Source organism: Chiloscyllium plagiosum, unplaced genomic scaffold (genome assembly GCF_037043375.1).
Source record: "Chiloscyllium plagiosum isolate Xiang-an unplaced genomic scaffold, Cpla_swu_hap1 HiC_scaffold_15, whole genome shotgun sequence".
Taxonomy (NCBI): domain Eukaryota; kingdom Metazoa; phylum Chordata; class Chondrichthyes; order Orectolobiformes; family Hemiscylliidae; genus Chiloscyllium; species Chiloscyllium plagiosum.
Window position 1 is genome coordinate 40,765,958 of NW_028270153.1, and position 22,112 is coordinate 40,788,069.

At 39.7% G+C, this 22,112-nt stretch overlaps 1 protein-coding gene across 2 annotated transcripts in view; it reads left to right on the plus strand.

The window, feature by feature from the left end:
- Positions 1 to 13,526, plus strand: part of helz2a (helicase with zinc finger 2a) — a 107,117-nt gene extending 93,591 nt beyond the window's left edge. For both annotated transcript variants that reach the window (XM_087994919.1, XM_087994920.1), the window contains exons 19-20: positions 4,246 to 4,413; positions 10,304 to 13,526. In XM_087994919.1, the coding sequence (XP_087851045.1) occupies positions 4,246 to 4,413; positions 10,304 to 10,410 (275 nt within the window). In that variant the 3' untranslated portion in view covers positions 10,411 to 13,526. The remainder of the gene's footprint in view (positions 1 to 4,245; positions 4,414 to 10,303) is intronic.
- The last annotated feature ends 8,586 nt before the right edge of the window (positions 13,527 to 22,112 follow it).

Below are 22,112 nucleotides of genomic sequence, written 5' to 3' on the forward strand. Positions count from 1 at the left end.
AGTCAGGGAAGGAATGGGTGACCACTAGTTAGAGAAAGATAGATAGACAGGTAAGCCTTAGAGCACACCTGTATTTTCTGTTTTGGAAAATGATGAGAGTTACAGTTTCTCTGGGGACTGCAGCGAGAGCCCAGCTGCACAAATGGGAGGAGAAAGAGAGAAAAAGCAACACTGGTAGGAGACTTAAGACTGAAGACTACAAACAGGCATTTCTGCAGCCACAGACATGACTGATGCCTGCCTGTGACCGAGGTCAAGGATGTCATTGAACTACTGCAGAGCATACTGAAGGGACGCGGCAAACAGTCAGTAAGTGGTTTACAGTGAGACGAACAACAAAAAGATGAGGTCTTGCAATAAGAATTCAGGCAACGAGGTATCAGATTTAAAAGCAGCACCTTGAAGATTGTAATCTCTAGATTACTCCCAGTGTCATGGGTTAGTGTAGGATAGGTGAATACACAGATGAATGCGTGGCTGAAGAGGCAATGCAAGAGATTGGGTTTTAGATTCCTGGATCACTAGATCCATTTCTGGGGAAGGTGGAGCCTATACAAGTGTGTTGGGCTGCACCTGATATAGACGGGACTAACATCCTTGCAAGTGTGGTATGGTGGCGAAAGGGTTGTTGGTATGATTGGAGGGGTATTAAACTATTTTGCCAAGGGGGTGGGATACAGAGTAGAGGTATAACAGACCTGGGGTGTTGATTAACACATGGGGATGTGATAATATTACTAACACAGAGATATGATTGAGAGAGGGTCAGAACAGACAGATCAATGTGCCAGGGTGTATAATCTTCAAATGGATTGACAGTAGGGTACAAAAGAAGAGGTATTGTCATAAAATTGATCAAGGAATCAAATACTGCAATAAAGAGGGGATGATCTCATTGAAGGTTCCTCAAATGAGGCCATGTGGGTAGAAGTTAAAGACACAAATAGATAATTGCATTTCTGGGAGTGTATTATAGAACCCCAAACAGTCAAGCTGAGATAGAAAGATAGATATGTAAGCAAATCAAATGAAGTGTAAAAGTAATAGGGTAATACTAGTAGATAATTTCAACTTCCTAAATATTAACTGGGACAGATGAGGAATGAAAGGCTTAGAGAGGCAGAATTCTTCAAATGTATCTTGGAATGCCTTTGAAGTAACACATTAGACAGGGGCAGTGCTGCACCTAATATTAGGGAATGAAGCCAGGTAAGGCATAGAAGTGTAGGTTTGGGAACATTTTGGTGATGCTCCATAAATGAGTAAGACAATAACCAGAGAAAGTGTCGGGCCTAAAGTAGCAATTTGAGGGTGGAGCCAGAAGATATAGGTCAGGTTTTACAGTAGTTCTTTGCCTGCAATGGTAAATGATGTAGGTTTGGAATCGGGGAGTGCGGCTGTCATATAATTGAACAAGCTAGTATTGAGAGGGAGGAGATTTTGCCAGGCTTAAAAATCCCCAGGATTTATTGAAATGGATCCTAGACTCCATGGGAATCAAATGCAGAGGAGCTGACATTAATTTTAAAATCCCCACTAACCACAGATGGGGTGTCAGAAGAATGCAAGACAGCTAATATAGTACCATTGTTCAAGAGAGTATTCAAGATAAACCAGGAACCTACAGGCTAGTGAGTCTAGCATCAGTTATGGGAAATCTATTTGAGCAATAGAATTAATCTCCAGTTGGAGATACAAGGATTAATCAAGCATGACTTTTTCAGGAGACATCATATCTAAAAAACATGATTGAATTATTCAAGGAGCTGACTAGGTGTGTATATGTGGGTGGTACAGTTCAGCATCTTAGGTCTGGGTGACACCTCCCCACAAATCTTCTATCAAAGCCTCATGTCAGGCTTGAATAACAATTAATTGACATATTTGGGAATCAGGGTCAAGATTAGAGTGGTGCTGGAAAAGCACAGCAGGTCAGGCAGCATCCGAGGAGCAGGAAAAATCAACATTTCGGGCAAAAGCCCTTCATCAGGAATGAGCCTTTTCCAGCATCACTCTAATATTGACTCTAATCTCCAGCAGTATCCACTTTTGCCATGTTTGATAATCACTCATGTGTCAGCCTTGAGGATCTGTCTTGTTAGTTCCTTCACAATTTATCCCCAGTGGCTGCACCTGGAAGTTGCGTGAAACTTCATTAAGGATACTTCAGATGACATCGGTAGGAGACTTTCAACAGCTGTATACTTTGAGGCCACAACTGAAGACTGCAGCACCACAACATATTAGTTTATCTCAGTTAACTTAACACTAACAGGAGAACAGACAGAGTATGTAGTGAGGGGTAGGCATGCTGTCGTCATGGAAGGATAAGAGGTAACCTATCATGGCACCAAGACCAACTTTCTTAGCTGGGCTTTAGCATTTCTTACAGCTTTACAATGCATGAGTGTTTGTAACACTGTGGAAGCTTTGCCTTGTGTGCCTTAAGTATTGTGGAAGCCTTTAAGACCATATGAACATAGGAAATCAGAATTGGGCAAGTCTGTTCAGCCCCTCAAGCCTGCACCGCCATTCAGTCGGATCATGGCTGATCTGACATTTCTTGCATTTCCTGCCCTTTCCTTGTAATCCTTGATTCTCCTAAAGATCAAGAATCTATCTATCCGAGCCTTACCTATACACAAGGACTCTGCTTCATAGAGCTATAGGGAAGATGTTATGAAACTTGAAAGGGTTCAGAAAAGATTTACAATGATGTTGCCAGGTTGGAGGGTTTGAGCTGTAGGAAAGACTGAATATTCTGGGGCTATTTTCCCTGCAGCATCGGAGGCTGAGGGGTGACCTTACTGGGGTTTATAAATTCATGAGAGGCATGGTTAGGGTGAACAGACAAGGTCTTTGCCTCAGGGTGGGGGGTCCAAAACTAGAGGACATAGGTTTAGGGTGAGAGGGGAAAGATATGAAAGAGACCTAAGGGGCAACTTTTTCAGGCAGAGGGTGGTGTGTGTATGGAATGAACTGCCAGAGGAGGTGGTGGAGGCTGGTACAATTACAACATTTAAAAGGCATTTGGATGGGTATATGGATAGGAAGGGTATAGAGGGATATAGACCAAATGCTGGCAAATGGGACTAAATTAATTTAGGATATCTGGTCGGCATGGACACGTTGGACTGAAGTGTCTGTTTCAGTGCTTTACATCCCTGACTCTAAGACTCCATCTCTGTGGCAAGGAGTTCCAAAGATTCTCAACCTTCTGACAGAAGGAATTCCTCCTCATCTCAGTCTTAAATTGGCAGATTAGATCTTTTGTACTTGAATTGAAAATAAAGGACAACAATGAATGTTTAGCATGAAGGGAGAATAAAGAATCATGTGCAACTATTGCAGTTTGCAAAGCAGAGTAGGTAGGAGAAGGTAGAAGTGAGAAGGGAAAGGATAATGTGGTATGATGAGAGCATGTACACCTCCACAGTCCATGGTCGTCATTTCTAGGTTTAAATCTGCCAGCCTGCCTGCAGACATAGTGTGTCTATGCTTTAGGTGATTTTGATTGCCTTTAAGTTATGGAAGAGCTCAATTTCCTGCTTCTCCAACACCTTCAGAGTAATTGAAGAGCACTGGTTGCACAAATTTCACATGGTCCCTGTGTCGTCCAGGAGTAGGAACATGCACACAGGGTGCCCATTTTCAAGTGCAATTAAGTGGCTTGGCTGTGATTTTCAGAGAAACCACAGAAACCAAGAAATATTATGAAGTATTACAGCTTTCTTAGAAGGTTAAAACAGTTTTAAAAAATAGTCAAACCTGAACTTGTTCAAGAATATTCAGCTGTAGTCCGGCATTACTGGATTTCAAATGAAATTACAAGGATGGAAATAGTCAAATAAATAATAACTGCCCTTGGAGACAGTTGTTTTTAGGCTTTTATTTCAGATTAAGCTAAAGCAAGGTAAGATTTTAGCTGTGTGGTTTCAGAAATGCAAGATTTTGAACAATAGTACTTGAAATGCAGGGATCAGGAAATAACAGAAATGCAAAGGTGTGGGAGGTTGAACAGAAAACCTGAAGCTCACTGACAATTCTAGCACCGAAGTTAAATGATTCTTTAATAACTAGCATAATTTGTGTAGTTTGATTAGGCTTCAACCATTTCTGATGGTGCGCAGAACTTTTGATTCAGTATGTTGACAGTAAAGCAATTCAGGTAAAGTATACACACAATCCATGCATCAAAATATACATATGAAAAGTTCATTGATTTTTTCTCCCATGTTATTTTAGGAAGTGAATGGCGTTATGTCATTCTTTCTGCGGTTCGTTCACTTCCACAACGAGAAATTGATATGCAACCTTCCAAGTCCTGGTTGAAGAAATACTTAGGTTTCATCACTGATCCAAACCAAGTGAATGTTGCACTTACAAGAGCAAAAGAAGGCCTTTGTATTTTGGGTGAGCAAAATCTCCTATCTCAAAGATTGTCTTTGCAGAAGTGTTTGGCAAAGGCTTATTAGAGCTTCCCATCTCAAAGAAAATGCTTTGAAAGTGATGACTCTGTCACAAGCAAATTGCAGGAATTGCAAGCAAATTACAGGATTGCATTTTGGCTCAGAGCTTTAGTTACCACAAACAGATAGCAGAGGTTTGTCACGTAGAGTGAAGCTCCTAGAAGCTGTTGTTAGGGATAGATTGAATAAACACATGGACAAATATGAGAGAGACATAAAACATGGTTTCACTAAAGTGAAACCTCTTCTGACTAATCTAATGACATGTTTTCAGATGTAACAACAGGACCTACTTACTATCAGGACTAGATATCATATTCTCCGATTATGTCATCATATGGCATTTTCAGTTTTCCAAAGTGAAGTCTGATTAACAATTTAACAAGATAAAGCCAAAAATGAGTTGTTAAACTGCCAGCTAACAAGAATTATAGCAACCTTATTACCAATTAATTCAACGTTCCTTCATACACAGTAAAAAGCCAGCGCCTTGTTGGTTTCTCTCTTAAGGAGATACTGTTCTAGTTTATCCCTAACCTGCCACACCCTCCCCTGTTTCTCAGTTGTTTTATTTATAGCTTCTCAGTTTTATTGGGGTCTGATTGTTGGTGATAGTCTCTATTTCATCCCAGTAAACTCTGCCTTACCTCTATCCAAAGTTCTAGTCTCCCATCTTTACTTATCTCTTACAAATGCGACATGAAACTCGGTCACATTGTGATCACTATTTGACAAATTCTCATGAGCAACTCGGTCTCTAATCAAATCAGACTCATTGTTCATTACTAGATCCAACGGTGCTTGTTCCCTTGTCACATAAAAGACATTTTGTCATAGGAAACTATCCAGTCCAACATGTGCTCTAGCCAATCTGTGTGCTCTGAAAGGAGCTGTAGATGGGCACACTTCTTACAGATGTAGTTGTCAAGGACATTCAAACTATTCCTGATTTCCCACATCTCACAGATGAAGCATTACGACCATTTCTAACTCTCTAGTGATAACTGGATTAAAAATAATTAACTAAATGAATAAATCTTGTCTAGTTACTTAAATTACAGTTATCACTTACCAACCAAGAGGCTTACTAAATACATCAGCCTCCAAACAACAGTTCAAATACTCTACCCTGCACTGCAGTCAAATTCCTACTGCTCTAAAACTGTAAGGCTATGAAGGTGTTAAAAAAGATTGAACGTAGTGGGAGAAAGAAGTCCTGTAAATAACAAATGTTGGAGATCACAGCAGGTCAGACAGCATACACTAAGAGACAACAAACTAACGTTTTGAGTCTAGGTGACCATTCATCAGAGCTCACCTGATTAATACTAACCAATTTTGAGCCCTCCTGTCCAGCACATCACTTTTGAACTTGTGATATCTCTAGGGCCTCCTCTGAACCTTCCTTCAGGATCCCTTTTCAGTTGTGGTGAGAGAGAGCTGACTGCTCCCAGAATCCTCCTCAGTTGCTTCTCACTTCCAGATACCAGATTGCCATCTTCCAGATTCTTGTATATGATACCATTTGGAAGTGGTTAGAATAAGACAAAGAACCTTCTTCATCAAAGCAAGTCAAAATGCCTTGGATTCCCTACTTAACCGTGTTGTGGAAATCCGAACACAAAAAGGACAGCAGTAATTCAAGGTCAAGACTCACACCATTTTCTTGGGCAATTTTCACAGCCTCGCCAGTAAAACCAATTCCCTCCACTACACAAATTACCATTACAATATTTACATAGTGAATTTCAGGCTTGGCTGTCTTAAATTTTCCTAAGAGGGGCGGCACCATGGCTCAGTGGTTAGCACTGCTGCCTCATAGTGTCAGAGACGCGGGTTCGATTCTCACCTTGGGTGACTGTGTGAAGTTTGCACATTCTCCCCGTGTCTGTGTGGGTTTACTCTGGTTTCCTCCCACAGTCCAAAGATGTGCAGGTTAGCTGAATTGGGCATTCTAAATTGCCCATAATGTTCGGTACATTGGTCAGGGGTAAATGGGTCTGGGTGGGTTGCGCTTTGGAGGGTCGGTGTGGATTTGTTGGGCCATAGAGAATCTTTAAAAAAATTAAGAGAAAAACATTGTAAAGGAACAGTAAAACATTTCAGCCTTTAATCAGGTATTATTCTTCACGCATTTGTATATAATGCAATGCAAATTCCACATTTCTCAGGAAGGATTTTGTTTAAAGGGAAGTTGACTCCTTAATTCTAAAGAACTAAAAATATTAGTCCGTTCACTCTCTTCTCTTCCTTCATGATGCCCTGCAAAGGAATGCATTCTAAAAAATTGAGCAGGTCAAAAATAGAAGCCCAGATTTCCATTTTGCCAAATGAATACTTCCTTGAATACAATGCAAACATATTTATGACGCAAGGAAATAAAATTCAGCCAGTCATCAGATTTCAGAAACCCAACACATTTGATCAGAAGGCAAATACTGCCATCTAAAGGCAGAACCAGATTCTGCACAATTAATATGAAGCTGCCCTGATATCTGTGTTTGATGTCGCAAGGCTGATGATTCAGTCTAAGTCTGAGCTATGCTACTCCTGGAGCACTGCCCAAAGATGAATTCTGACTTTATACCTTAATGCAGATACACCTTTCTGCCATTATTCTTTAATTTTCCTCCTCTTCCAGCAGGTAGCATGCAATTAATATCCTTCTGAGATTTAATTTTGAGGGTCATTGTTGTAATAAGTCTTATAGAGTCGAAGAACCAATTTTAGAATTCTTGGAAATGCCACTTAAGATAGAGACATACATGGGAAAGTATCCTTGATTGTTGTGCTGCTATGTATGCTTATATGGGTGAGACAGTAACAAGATGAAGAATGAGAAATAAAGAATGATACTAGCCCAATGTTTGAGAGATTTCTAACTTCCTATTCCCTCCAGATTCTACCTCACAAAAATGACTAAAATGTCCAATGCTTGTAAAGTGTTAAGAATTAAGGTTTAGTTTCTTCTTCTCACATGTATCTGCGAGTACTCCTGGTTTTTTTGACCATTAGAGACAAATAGGGACTGTCAGCGGTCTCCCTTGTCAGCTCCACGGGGAAAGTCTGCCATTGTATGAAGTTAAGCAGCCATCATCCAGCCTTCCCCAAGACCGAAGACGTGTTGGCAAGTGAAGCTGTGCAAGCTGAAAGAAGCCAGCCAATCATAAAATGGCAGGTCCTGATTGCCATTTGCAATGTAAGTGGTGGCAGTTGCTGGAAATGCACCCACCATAGACCCAGGATAAGTGAGGGTAAAGGTGAGGGAAGATGGCATGAGTAATATAGGATGAGTGTCACAGGAATGAGTGTATGAGGGTAAGGAAAAGAGGTTGCTTTCAACCGCCTACCCCCTCAATTCCTGAAGTTGGGTCACCTGATTAGATATCAAATGTACTATTATAAAGACCCAGCAAGTGTGTAATTAGAGTCATAGAGTCATAGAGATGTACAGCATGGAAACAGACCCTTCGGTCCAACCCGTCCATGCCGACCAGATATCCCAACCCAATCTAGTCCCACCTGCCAGCACCCGGCCCATATCCCTCCAAACCCTTCCTATTCATATACCCATCCAAATGCCTCTTAAATGTTACAATTGTACCAGCCTCCACCACATCCTCTGGCAGCTCATTTCATACACGTACCACCCTCTGCGTGAAAACGTTGCCCCTTAGGTCTCTTTTATATTTTTCCCCTCTCAACCTAAACCTATGCCCTCTACTTCTGCACTCCCTGACCCCAGGGAAAAGACATTGTCTATTTATCCTATCTATGCCCCTCATAATTTTGTAAACCTCTATAAGGTCACCTCTCAGCCTCCAGGGAAAACAGCCCCAGCCTGTTTAGCCTCTCCCTGTAGCTCAGATCCTCCAACCCTGGCAAATTTTTTCTGAACCCTTTCAAGTTTCACAACATCTTTCCGATAGGAAGGACACCAGAATTGCACGCAATATTCCAACAGTGGCCTAATCACTGTCCTGTATAGCCACAACATGACCTCCCAACTCCTGCATTCAATACTCTGACCAATAAAGGAAAGCATACCAAATATCCTGTCTGCCTGCACCTCCACGTTCAAGAAGCTATGAACCTGCACTCCAAGGTCTCTTTGTTCAGCAACACTCCCTAGGACCTTACCATCAAGTATATAAGTCCTGCTAAGATTTGCTGTCCCAAAATGCAGCACCTCGCATTTATCTGAATTTAACTCCATCTGCCACTTCTCAGCCCATTGGCCCATCTGGTCTAGATCCTGTTGTAATCTGAGGTAACCCTCTTTGCTGTCCACTACACCTCCAATTTTGGTGTCGTCTGCAAACTTACTAACTATACCTCTTATGTTCACATCCAAATCATTTATGTAAATGACAAAAAGTAGAGGGCCCAGCACCAATCCTTGTGGCACTCCACTAGTCACAGGCCTCCAGTCTGAAAAACAACCCTCCACCATCACCCTCTGTCTTCTACCTTTGAGCCAGTTCTGTATCCAAATGGCTAGTTCTCCCTGTATTCCATGAGATCTAACCTTGCTAATCAGTCTCCCATGGTTGATACTGTGCATTGATCTTATCTTGTCAAAATCAGCATTAGTAGAGCAATAATGGCTTAAAAATAGAAAACCAGTGCTCAGGTGAAAACACATTTTAATCACATAAAGTAAGATCTTCTGAAGTGAGGTACTGGTTGCTGCTTTTGGATATAACTGGTTTAACTGCAGACTGTGTACTCACTGAGCAATTTTATTTGCAATAGGGCCAGAGCAGCTAAAATGATTTAGGCACTCTTTCATTTCCATAAAAATTAATCTGGACGTAGCCAGCTGCCTCCTGTCTTCCCTTATTTCTAACCAGGCAATTTCTGGGCAGCCCAAAACTACTGTCTTGAATTCCTTGAGCTGCATCAGAATGTTTTTTTCTTTAAAACATGGTCTCAGATTTTGCTGTCAGAACAGGCAGGTTGCTGCCTCACTCCACCAGCTGCCCAAGTGTTAGAACAGCCACTTCTGGAAAGACAAGCTGCTTGATACGTGTTGCTTGCGGGGTTTCATGGTCCATAGGGCAAATATATCATAACAGCCTCAACACAAAGTGTGTTGGTAAAACCTAGGCATGCAAGCACATTTAGAAAGTAGACTAACTCTTGCTAGAGTATTGAATATGTCTCCACTTTGTTACTCCACCAACTTCCTGCCATTTAAGTTGTACAAAGAGTGGACACATTTAGCTCTGTTACTTATTTTGTCATCTGCTTGAACTCCTTCCCTCACTCTAGCAAGATGGTCTCCAACATGTAGATTGCAATGAACTGCCTGATCGCAGAACCTCTGACAGCCAACTAATAAATAAAGTGCTGCAACTCTTTCTGAGTTTGGAGAAAATGGGAGAAAAATAAACCATAGACAAAGTGAAATTGTTCCATCGACAAATTGAGGAAGTTAGCAAAGGAATTCAACAGGTTATTTCATGAATTCGGTGTAAATTAAATTTGTTTGGAAATGCCAGATATCTGGAAGTTTTCTCAACAGAACTGACTTCAGAAGCTGGAACAAATTAGGATGGCATGAACGCAGAAAAGTTCATTGGTATTTAAATGAATAAACAATTCTTCTTACTGCTTTTTAATGGTTTATCATGGTGTTATGTTTCAGGTAAATATTTATATTTGTGGTATTTTACAATTCATATACTGAAAGTTAGATATTCTAACATCATTGCAAAATCAACAAAATTTTGAACTGCAGAACCTGGACCCAAATATTCTAGATTTGGGAGGTCACAATGTACTGTATAATACTTAACAATTGAAAGCAATGTCTATTTTCTGTTTTCTAGGAAATGAGTGTTTACTGCGCTGTAGTAATCCCTGGAAGGATCTGCTGGCACATTATAGAAAGAAGAATGCTTTGGTGAATGCTGATGATATTACTGTAAGAAAATAGTTGGGACATAGCTGCCCAACACAAAAGAGGAATCTCAGGTTTTCTAGATTTGGAGTTTTGTTTTAAAATGCTTGAAAAACATTCAAATTGGCTTTAGATTCCAAAGTCAAGACTTCTATGTGCATCGTTGTCACTCTATCTGATTCCCATACCAGTTTTGAAAATGATTCTTTGTTGAAACAATTAGCTAATTATTTAGTGCATGACTGTCTTAATGCAAATATTATGGAGTCAAAAAAGATTTAATGAATTTTAACATTTGATAATGTATTGCACTTTTGTCTTAAACTGTGTAAGATATATTCTCTAAATTCAAAATCTAAGAATTTTATAATTAGGTGCTAGTTTATAAATAAAACAAAGGAATACAGTATAGAATTGTAATAAAACATCTATTGTGGGTCTGAGCACTTTCTTCTTAGATTTTATATAATAACTACTGTTTGAACTAATTGGCTAATCTGCTAGCTTTATGAAGTATTTGGGATTGTCTACATTTGCCACTAGATAATTGGAAAGGAAATATATTTTAATTGTCTATTTTGAAAGTGAAATTTATGTTTCATTTTAACTCAGTAAATGGTATTATATTCTCCCAACTTCAAGAGCCTTTATATCATAACATGAAGACCTGCAAATGCCGGAGATTTGAAGCAAACATTTAGCAGGTCTAACAGCATCTGTGGAGAAAGAAACAGAGTTAACCTTTTGACCCTTCTGATGAAGGGTCAGTGGACTGAAATGTTTTCTCCATTTTTCCCTCCCTAAGCCATGAACAACTTTTTGTGTGGCAGCTTGTCAAATTGCTTTTGCAAATCCTTATATACGGCATGCATTGGTTCCTATTTCTCTGCATCGAGACATGCTCATCTTAGTAAATTTGTCAAACACAATTTCCCTTTCTGTTGACTCTGCCTAATCATTTTATGATCCTACCTAAGTAGAACATAGAAAACTGGCTACTTGATCTGTAAGTAGAATGTTGCCATATAAAAAGGAGTTTTATAATTAGCTATGAATTTAAGATGTATACATTATTCATAAAGGTCCTTCTGAATATTGTGTCTGGGAGCAGGAATCAGTCCCTTAAGGTGCAATTTCTATTTTTAAGAAATGAAAATCGTCTTCTACTTAATGCAATGACTTTTTCAAAAGAACTTAAAACTTTCAGATATTTGCTGCTGGAAAAGCTTGTGGTATTGTAGTTTAAATTGCTCAACTTCTTTATCCAATTCCTTTAAATTGCTATATTTTCAATTGAAGGTTTTCCATTCCTCTTAGGCAATTCATCCTCACTGTTGCAAGTTGCAGGGTAGGTTGATTGAAACAATCAGACTTTCTGTGGAGAGCACAAATGTCTTTCTAAAAATAGACCATAAACTACCTATGGAGAGGCACATTGCCTCATGACCATATAATGAAGATTCCCAACAGACAATGGACCAAGCAAGAGACTCAATGTTAGAACCTCCAAATTGGAATCAGTTATCTCCACTACTGGAGCTGGTGGGCAACTTAAATTTGATATATTTTCTGATGTGCAGGCTATAGTAATTGCCAATAAGTATAATAAACCGAGAAATAATTTCCAAAACTAATAAACAAAAATTTAATGTATTTAAATGACTTTCCTCTGAGCATCCATATGAAGAGACATAAACTTTCTTATTTTTAAGGTGAGGTCTGTGGAATAATGAGGTTTTTTATTATTATTATTACTTGTGTTTTACTGACTTTGAATTTTGAATTCCTACTACTGAATCCAGGTTGGTGAAGGCGTAGATTCTAAGCAGCATAATTAATGTTGCTCTGTCAATCTTGTACCACAAAGATTGTCTTGCTGACTAGATAATAGAGTATTGGCTGTTATAGTGTAAAAATTAAGGAATGTGAAATGGTCATCTAACCTTCAAAGACCCACCACCCACCCACACACCTACCCCACCCTCCAGGTCCTCATTTCGTGGCCAGTTTGGGCTCAGTTTGAACACATTCAAAACCCATTCATGCAGGCAGCATTAAAATCTTCTGTATCCATCAATCACGTATTTGCCAATCCATGCCAAAAAATAAGTAGCAACAGAAATCAACATCTGTGGGCACTTTTAGCCTATTATTAACAAGCAAATTTCATCATTCGTGGGGATTCTCAGGAACAGAACTCTTGTGGATATGGAAAAATGACTGTCGGTCTAATATTCCTTTGCTTATTCAGCATTTCATATAATCTTTTTAAACTGTCAGCTGAACCAGTTCCACTGAACTAGGGTGGTGTAAACTTGATGGCAGTCCTCAATTTTAAGTTAATCTTTTTTTTAAAAAATGTTTTTTGTGTCTTTTCTTGGTTTAGTATACAACACCTCTCTATAGCCATACTAATTCAGTTAGTTATGTAAAAACATGGATCATTTTATCATATCTCTTGTTGAATCGCTTTATGTTGGAGCAGACCTGAGATCAATGTATCAGCTTATTAAGGATAATTTTTCTGGTACAGAATAGCTTCTGCAGTCTTTTCACATTTTGAAGGTATTAAATGAGTAGCTGCCTCTGCCCGACATCATTCAATTTCCGGAGTACTAAAATACAATAAAAACCTTTTTTAAAAAAAATGCATATTTATCCATCTAAAAGCACAACAACTAAGTGCTACTATAATAACCTGTGACCAAAAAGTGATGTTATGTAGTTCTTTATTTCTGTGATAGTGCAATTGTTTTTAAAAAAAGAGGTGTCTGTTTTGTGATTTATGAATTAATGTTATTTTGGAACTGGTATCTTTATATTTTTCTCAGTGAATTTGTTAAGTATTAGTAATAAATTTCCACCATTGAATTTGCGTTGTTATATGTTTTGTGTGGGGACAGAAAAGCTGTGCATTGGGTATACTGCATGACTACTCTGTGAGACCTCAGTCACCTTGTGCGGATTACAATGTTTTGAATGTATCACTGTTTTATAGGGCTGTCCTCTGTCATATTGAAGTTTCAATAGTAATGGAATGAAAACTTATTTCTTTAAACAAAGCTTCATCCATAGCACATTCTTGATATGAAAAATGTTAACTTTAAGGATTTTAATTTTTTTTACATTTAATAAAGAATAAGTGAAAGGTGTATTCCAATGCATATTTTTTCAGACTTTGCACCACCAACCTTACATGTAATAAGACTCTGCATTCACATTTTTTCTGTCTAATCTGGAACATTGACATTTGCCATAATTGGCTCCATAGAAACATAGAAGATAGGAGCAGGAGTGGGTCACTTGACCCCTTGAGCCTGCTCCACTATTCAAAATGATCTTGGTTGATCATCAACCTCAATGCACTAATCCAGTTCTTTTTGCATATTCCTTTAGCCGCAAGAGCTTTATCTACCACCTTCTTGAAAGGAAGAAGGCTTCAAATTGGTTCACAGCAGGACAATAAAAAGCAAGTACCTTACTGCATAAAGATAATTGGCTGATACCCAGTTCAGTTCTATCTGGTCACAAAAATCATTTTATCCTGTACATGGCATCTTAAACAGAGAACTCCTTTTGATACTCTCCATGAAGTATTCCCTATCTTGGAATGCTTTCAATATTTGCCTCCTGCTGTATGCCACAAAGGGTTAGGGAGTAAACTGCTCAGGACAGTTGCAGTTGGGATTTCTCCTGTACTTACACAAGTGGAACATTGGTGAGGAACAAATATTAGATTAGATTAGATTAGATTACAGTGTGGAAACAGGCCCTTCGGCCCAACAAGTCCACACCGACCCGCCGAAGCGAAACCCACCCATACCCCTACATTTACCCCTTACCTAACACTATGGGCAATTTAGTATGGCCAATTCACCTGACCCTGCACATCTTTGGACTGTGGGAGGAAACCGGAGCACCCGGAGGAAACCCACGCAGACACGGGGAGAACGTGCAAACTCCACACAGTCAGTCGCCTGAGGCGGGAATTGAACCCGGGTCTCTGGCGCTGTGAGGCAGCAGTGCTAACCACTGTGCCACCGTGCCGCCCACAAGGGAAGTATATTCAACTAAGAAATGGGGGAAACAAAAGAAAAATTTGTCCACGATTTGATGTCCTTTTGATTTGTGTAAGCTTTTCTTAAATTTGAAGTAATTCAAACATTTGATAATCCCACCACAATGTTTGAAATGCCTGTGGTTAGTTTTGGCACATTGATGAAGTTGTCCATTCATGCATTTTAAATAGAAGGAAAATAGTACTGCCCAAACATTTAATCTTCACACAAGTCTACATTTACCTTTGTTGAAAATGCAAAGAAGTCATAGAGTTATAGAGATGTACAGCATAGAAACAGACACTTCGGTCCAACTCATCCAACCAAACCTAGTCCCACCTGCCAGCGCTCAGCCCATTTCCCTCCAAACCCTTCCTATTCGTGTACCCATCCAGATGCTTCCACCACTCCCTCTGGAAGCTCATTCTATACACCCTCTGCTTGAAAATGTTGCCCCTTAAGTCTCTTTTATATCTTTCCCCTCTCACCCTAAACCTATGCCCTCTAGTTCTGGACTCCCCCCACCAGGGAAAAAGATCTTGTCTATTTATCCTATCCATGCCCCTCATAATTTTATAAACCTTTATAAGGTCACCCCTCAGCCTCTGATGTTCTAGGGAAAACAGCCCCAGCCTATTCAACCTGTCCCTATTGCTCAAATCCACCAACTCTGGCAACATCCTTGTAAATCTTTTCTGAACCCTTTCAAGTTTCACAACATCCTTCCAATAGGAAAGGACCAGAATTGCATGCAATATTCTAAAAGTGGCCTAACCAAAGTCATGTACAGCCGCAACGTGACCTCCCAACCCCTATACTCAATACGCTGACCAATAAAGGAAAGTATATCAAATGTCTTTTTCACTATCCTATCTACCTGCAACTCTACTTTCAAGGAGCTATGAACCTGCACTCCAAGGTCTCTTCGTTCAGCAACACTCCCTAGGACCTTACCATTATGTGTATAAGTCCTGCTAAGATTTGCTTTCCCAAAATGCAGCATCTTACATTTATCTAAATTAAACTCCATTTGCCACCCCTCAGCCCAAAGGCCCATCTGATCAAGTTCCATTGTAATCTGAGGTATCCTTCTTTGTTGTCCACTACACCTCAATTTTGGTGTTATCTGCAAACTTACTAACTGTACCTCTTATGCTCGCATCCAAAGCATTTATATAAATGATGAAAAGTAGTGGACCCATACCAGTTCTTGTGGCACTCCATTGGACACAGGCCTCCAGTCTGAAAAACAACCCTCCACCACCACCCTCTGTCTTCTACCTTTGAGCCAGTTCTGTATCCAAATGGCGAGTTCTCCCTGTATTCCATGAGATCTAACCTTGCTAACCAGTCTCCCATGGGAAACCTTGTCGAACGCCTTACTGAAGTCCATATAGGTCACGTTTCTTGATCCATTTTATTTTGCCTTTGCAATTTGCACCTTGTTATCTAGTGGATGACATAGAGCAATAACATAGACATTGATGAGGAGTCTTTGTTGCCGCCCAATGTTTTCTGGTTGAAATAACCCACATTTTTTGACATATTCAGTGTTTATGTTTCAAATAAATAATTTAAAAAAGCAATTTTCATTTTTGTTGAAATTGGTAATCAGTGGCACATGCATTCATCTTAACGAAGACATTGATTAAACTGTTTTGTGCTTTACCTGATAACAAAAATGTTTCAGTATCTTAATTAGAGGCCAAGCATTTCTTTACTTAAGTGAATGACAACATTTACCCCCATCATCTACCACCGTTTTGAATTGGTATTGTTGACAACTTTTGATGACTGTAAAGTTCATATGGATCAAGAAGTGGCAACGTAAATAGCTAGTACCCTCTGGGTAATTGAATTGTTCAGCCAGACTCCTATTTTGTGTGTGTGCTGCCACACAGTTTGTTTGACCCATTAATTTGACGGTAACAGCCAATATTGATAGCAATACATTCTGACTTGTGTACTAATACCTGATCAAGGTGTCCATTTTCTTCAGCTTTTTTTGTATTGATTTATCTTTTGTTTCACGCAAGCAAACCTCTTCCTTAGCATAGTGAAACAAAAAATGTTGAATTTGACTGAGTTAGTGCTACCATATGAAACAAGCTATGTAAGGATACCTTATTGAAATTTCACTTGTCTTTGGGATCACTAATGCATGGGTGGCCAGTCTAAATAGCTGGCTGTAATTTGTGAGATAGTGTATGTTTTAAATAGCACAAGACCATAGGAACAGGACCAGGTTGTTCAGCCCTTTAAGCCTGCTTCACTATTCAATAGGAATACGGCTGATCTGATATGCCTCACACCCACTTTCCTGCCCTTTCCTCATAACCCTTGATTCCCCTACTCATCAAAAATGTATCGATCTCAGCCTTAAATATATGCAAGGATTGCCCCCACAACTCTCTGTGGCAAGGAATTCCAAGACTCTCGACCCTCTGAGATAAGAACTACTCCTCATCTCAGACTTAAATTGGCGCTCCTTAATTCTGAAACTATGCCATCTGGTCCAAGATTCCCATGAGAAGAAACATCCTTTCTGAATTAACACTGTCATGCTCCTTAAGAATCCTTTATGTTTCAATGAGACCTTAGTGAAAAATATAAGATTCTTAGGAGGTTTGACAGAATAGTTGCAGAATGATCCTTTCTCCTTGTGGGAGAAACTAGCACCAGATGAGTAAGGGATCACATGTTTAACACAGAGATGAGGAATTTCCTCTCTGAGGGTGGTGAATCTATGGAATTCTTTATTGCAGAGGGCTGTCAAGGCTATTAAGAATATTCGAGGCTGAGATAAATTTTATTTAGTCAGTAAAGGTATCAAGTGGCATGGCAATAAGGCAGAAAAAGTTTATCAGATTGGCCATGATCTCATTGACTGCCAGAGGACCCTCAATGGGCTGAATGGCTCACTTTTGCTGCTATGTCTTTTGAGTTAACTCAGGTTGCATTGTGGGAAAAATAATGATAGGAATCTCAGGTGCTGAGACATTTGCTGTCAGATTTGAATTCTCTTCTGTTTGTTCATCTTGAGACCACCACTGGCTGACTGCTCCTCACCCTTCTCCTCCAAGCAAATGGAAGCATAGGTTGGGTGCCCAGCAGATTTTCTTCATGTGCACCCGTGCTGTCATTACTTCCGGGATCTGCAATATTTATAGCATTGGTACTTCCCATGGAAGGAGAAGACTCTTCTCTCCCTGTGGTCTTGCTCCAAATGGAGAACCACTGAAATTGTTAGCCTCTGTCAAAGTTTAGAGGGTTTTTTTATTCTTTACTGGCCAACCCACCATTTTGTTGCTGATCCTTATTTGCTCAAGAACTGAATGATTGGGTTATGCCATTAAAGAAGGCAGAGTCAACCACATTGTTTATGGGTCTGGAATCCCATACAGGTTAGACCAGGTAAAGATCATTTATTTTCCGAAACAACATTACGGAACCAAGTGCTTTTGTTTTATGACAATCAATGCTAGTTTCGTTACTGAGATGAGTTTTCAATTCACATTTACTGTTTGAATTTAAATTCCACCGGATTTAATTATAGAATTTGAAACCATGATCTCAAAGCATTAGCCTGGGCCTCTGGATCACTCATCTAATGATATTACAGCAATGTCACCAGCTTCCCCTTAGCTTTACCACTTATTGTTTTTAAAGTGATTCTGCCCACTTTGCACACCTGAGCATCTGAACTAGGAGCAGAAGTAGGCCATTTGACCCTTCATTCAAAATTTTGATAACACTCTGTTTTGCTTTTATTTTTCCTGCCATGGTGAACAACTTTACATTATCCCATGTTGTACTCAAACAGCCAGATTTTTGCTCACTCGTTTAACCTGTTTGTATCAGTCTGCATCCTTGTAATATCATCTTCATACCTTCCTACCTATCTCTAATTTAAGATACCATGTCTTTGATCCTTTCATCCAAATCATTTATATACATTGTAAAGGGTTGAGAGCACTACAGGACCCATTCATCACGTCCTGTCAATCTGAGAAAGACCCATTTACGATTACAGCCCGGCAACCAATTTTCTATCCATGCTGGTACATTACCATCTACACCATGAGTTCCTACTTTGTGCAATAACCTTTTATGTGGAATCTTGTTGAATACCTTCTGGAAATAAAAGCACAGTACTTAACAAGGTTTCCCTTTATCCACAGTACATGTTACTCTTTCAGAGAATCCCAATAAATTGGTTAAATATGATTGCCCTTTCACAAAACCATGCTGTCTCTTCCCACTTACCTTGAGTTATTCCAACTGTCCAGTTATAACCTCCTCAGTGATTGATTGTAAAACCTTTTCAAAACAGACATCAAGTTCACTGGTCTATACTTTCCTATTTTTAGCCTTCCTCTCTTCTTGAATGGATATGTTATATTTGTTACTTTATAATCTCATATAAACTTTACAGAATCTAATGAATTTTGGAAAATTAACACCAACACATCTACTACCTCATTAGCCACCTCTTTTAAGACCTTATTTGAAATTCAATGGGACCTTGTGACTTAGTTCCAGTTCTATCACGTTTTCCTCACCAAAGTCTGCTCTTCCTTTAACCTACTGATTTACAGGCTTTCCTGTCTTTTGTGTATCATCTATAGTAAAGACAGAAGCAAAATAGTTATTCATTACATCTACACAATAGTTATTTATTTCATTGTTAACTCCCATTAAATTCCCATTCTTACCCTTCATGAAATTAACACTTTACCTACTCTTTTCCTTTTTAGGTACCGAGAAACTCTTGCTATCTGTTTTTATATTTCTATTTAGTTTCCTCTCATGCTCTTCTCTTACTTGATTTGATTAACCTTTCAGTCACCTTTGTGCATTTCGATCAGTTCCTGGTTATTCTACTGTTACAGTGGCAGTGTCAGTCCTGTAGCACAGATGGCAATACCTTGCTGACAGTCCAATATAAATTGGAAATCATTCTAACCCGAGTTAGGACATTGGTGGTGGTGGTGGGGGGGAGGTGGTTAGTGCAGGTCAGGATTCAAATTGGTTTCAAGGAAGTGGGCACATACCAACTAACAGAATTCCATGACTGAAAGAAAATCCAACCTTAATTTCTTCAATTATTAGAAGTTTATTATAGGTTTCAAGTAGTATACTTCAAATTGTTTGAATATGACTGAGAGAAAATTTCTGTACTATTGTTACACTGCTTATGGACACATTTACAAGATAGGTTTTGTGTGATCATGAACACAGGTTTTTCCATATCAAAGAAGCTGCACCAATTTCAGACCTCCAGCCAGCAATTACTTCTATTCTTCATCATAAATAAAATTACATTTGTACTTGAAGCTTCTGAAATAAAGTCATAGGGCACAATATTTTCCGAGGAGGTGTTGAGAAGGAGTTGGACCTGGACAAATACTCATCTACTTTTCACAACCTCTCTTGACTCACCAACAATGAAGGGCCTTAAGTTGTCAATAAGACCATAAGACATAGGAGTAGAAGTAATGCCATTCAGCCCATTGAGTCCACTCCGCCATTCAATCACGGCTGATGGGCATTTCAATGCCACTTACCCGCACTCTCCCTGTAGCCCTTAATTCCTTGTGAGTTCAAAAATTTATCAATCTCTACCTTGAAGACATTTAATGTCCCAGCCTCCACTGTGCTCCGTGGAAATGAGTTCCACAGGCCCACCACTCTCTGGCTGAAGAAATGTCTCCTCGTTTCTGTTCTAAATTGACCCCCTCTAATTCTAAGGCTGTGCCCACAGGTCCTAGTATCCCCGCCTAACGAAAGCAAATTCCTAGCATCCATCCTTTCTAAGCCATGCATTGTCTTTTAAGTTTCTATTAGATCTCCCCTTAACATTCTAAACTCTAATGAATACAATCCCAGGATCCTCAGCCGTTCAACATATGTTAGGCCTACCATTCCAGGGATCATCCATGTGAATCTCCACTGGATACGCTCCAGTGCCAGTATGTCTTTCCTGAGGTGTGAGGCCCAAATTTGGACACAGTATTCTAAATGGGGCCTAACTACAGCTTTATAAAGTCTCAGTAGCACATCACTGCTTTTATATTCCAACCCTCTTGAGATAAATGACAACATTACATTTGCTTTCTTAACCACAGATGCAACCTGCAAGCCAACATTTAGAGAATCCTGGACTAGCACTCCCAGATCCCTTTGTACTTTGGCTTTATGAATTTTCTCACTGATTAGAAAATAGTTCATGCCTGTATTTTTTCCAAAGCGCAAGCCCTTGCATTTGCTCACGTTGAATTTCATCAGCCATTTCTTGGACCACTCTTCTAAACTGTCTAAATCTTTCTGCAGCCTCCCCACCTCCTCAGTACTACCTGCCTGTCCACCTAACTTCGTATCATCGGCGAACTTTGCCAGAATGCCCCCAGTCCCTTCATCCAGGTCATTAATATATAAAGTGAACAACTGCAACCCCAACACTGAATCCTGTGGGACACCACTTGTCACTAGCTGCCATTCTGAAAAAGAACCTTTTATCCCAACTCTCTTCCTTCTGTCAGCCAATTCCCAGTCCAAGCCAGTAGCTCACCTCAAACACCATGGGCCTTCACCTTACTCAGTAGCCTCCCGTGAGACACTTTATCAAAGGCCTTTTGGAAGTCTAGGTAGATAACATCCAGTGGGTTTCCCTGGTCTAACCTACATTTTACCTATTCAAAGATTTTTACCAGGTTTGTCAGGCATGACCTTCCCATATCAAATCCATGCTAACATGTTCTAATCTGACCCTACACTTCCAAGAATTTAGAAATCTCATCCTTACCAATGGATTCTAGAATTTTCCCTACAAATGAGGTTCAGCTAATCAGCCTATAATTTTCCATCTTTTGTCTTGATCCTTTCTTGAACAAGGGGGTTACAACAACGATTTTCCAATCATCTGGGACTTTCCCTGACTCCAGTGATTTTTGAAAGATTACAATCAATGCCTCTGCTATTTCTTCAGTCACCTCCCTCAGAACTCTAGGCTGCAGCCCATCCATGTCAGGTGATTTATCAATTTTTAGACCTTTTAGCTTATCTAGCACTTTCTCTTTTGCAATGGCTACCATACTCAACTCTGCCCCTTGACTCACCTTAATTGTTGGGATATTACTCATGTCTTCCACTGTGAAAACTAAGCTTAAAAATGTGTTGCTGGAAAAGCGCAGCAGCTAATGCCCGAAACGTCGATTCTCCTTTTCCTTTGATGCTGCCTGACCTGCTGTGCTTTTCCATCAACACATTTTTAAGCTCTGATCCCCAGCATCTGCAGTCCTCACTTTCCACTATGAAGACAAATACAAAGTGTTTATTAAGTTCTTCAACTATTTCCTTATCCCCCATCACTAGCCTTCCTGCATCAATTTGGAGCTGCCCAATTTCTACTTTTGCCTCCATTCGTTTCTTATGTATTGAAAGAAAGTTTTACTATCATTTCTAATATTACTGGCTAGCTTACCTTCATATTTGATCCTCTCCTTCATTATATCTCTCTTCCCAATCTTCTGATTTCCCAGTGCTCTTGGCCACTTTATGGGCTCTCTTTTTCTTTGATACATTTCCTGACTTCCTTTGTCAGCCTTGCTGTCTAATCCCAACCCCCCCCCACCCCCCACCACCACCACCATCACCACCACCACCCCGGATAATCTTTCT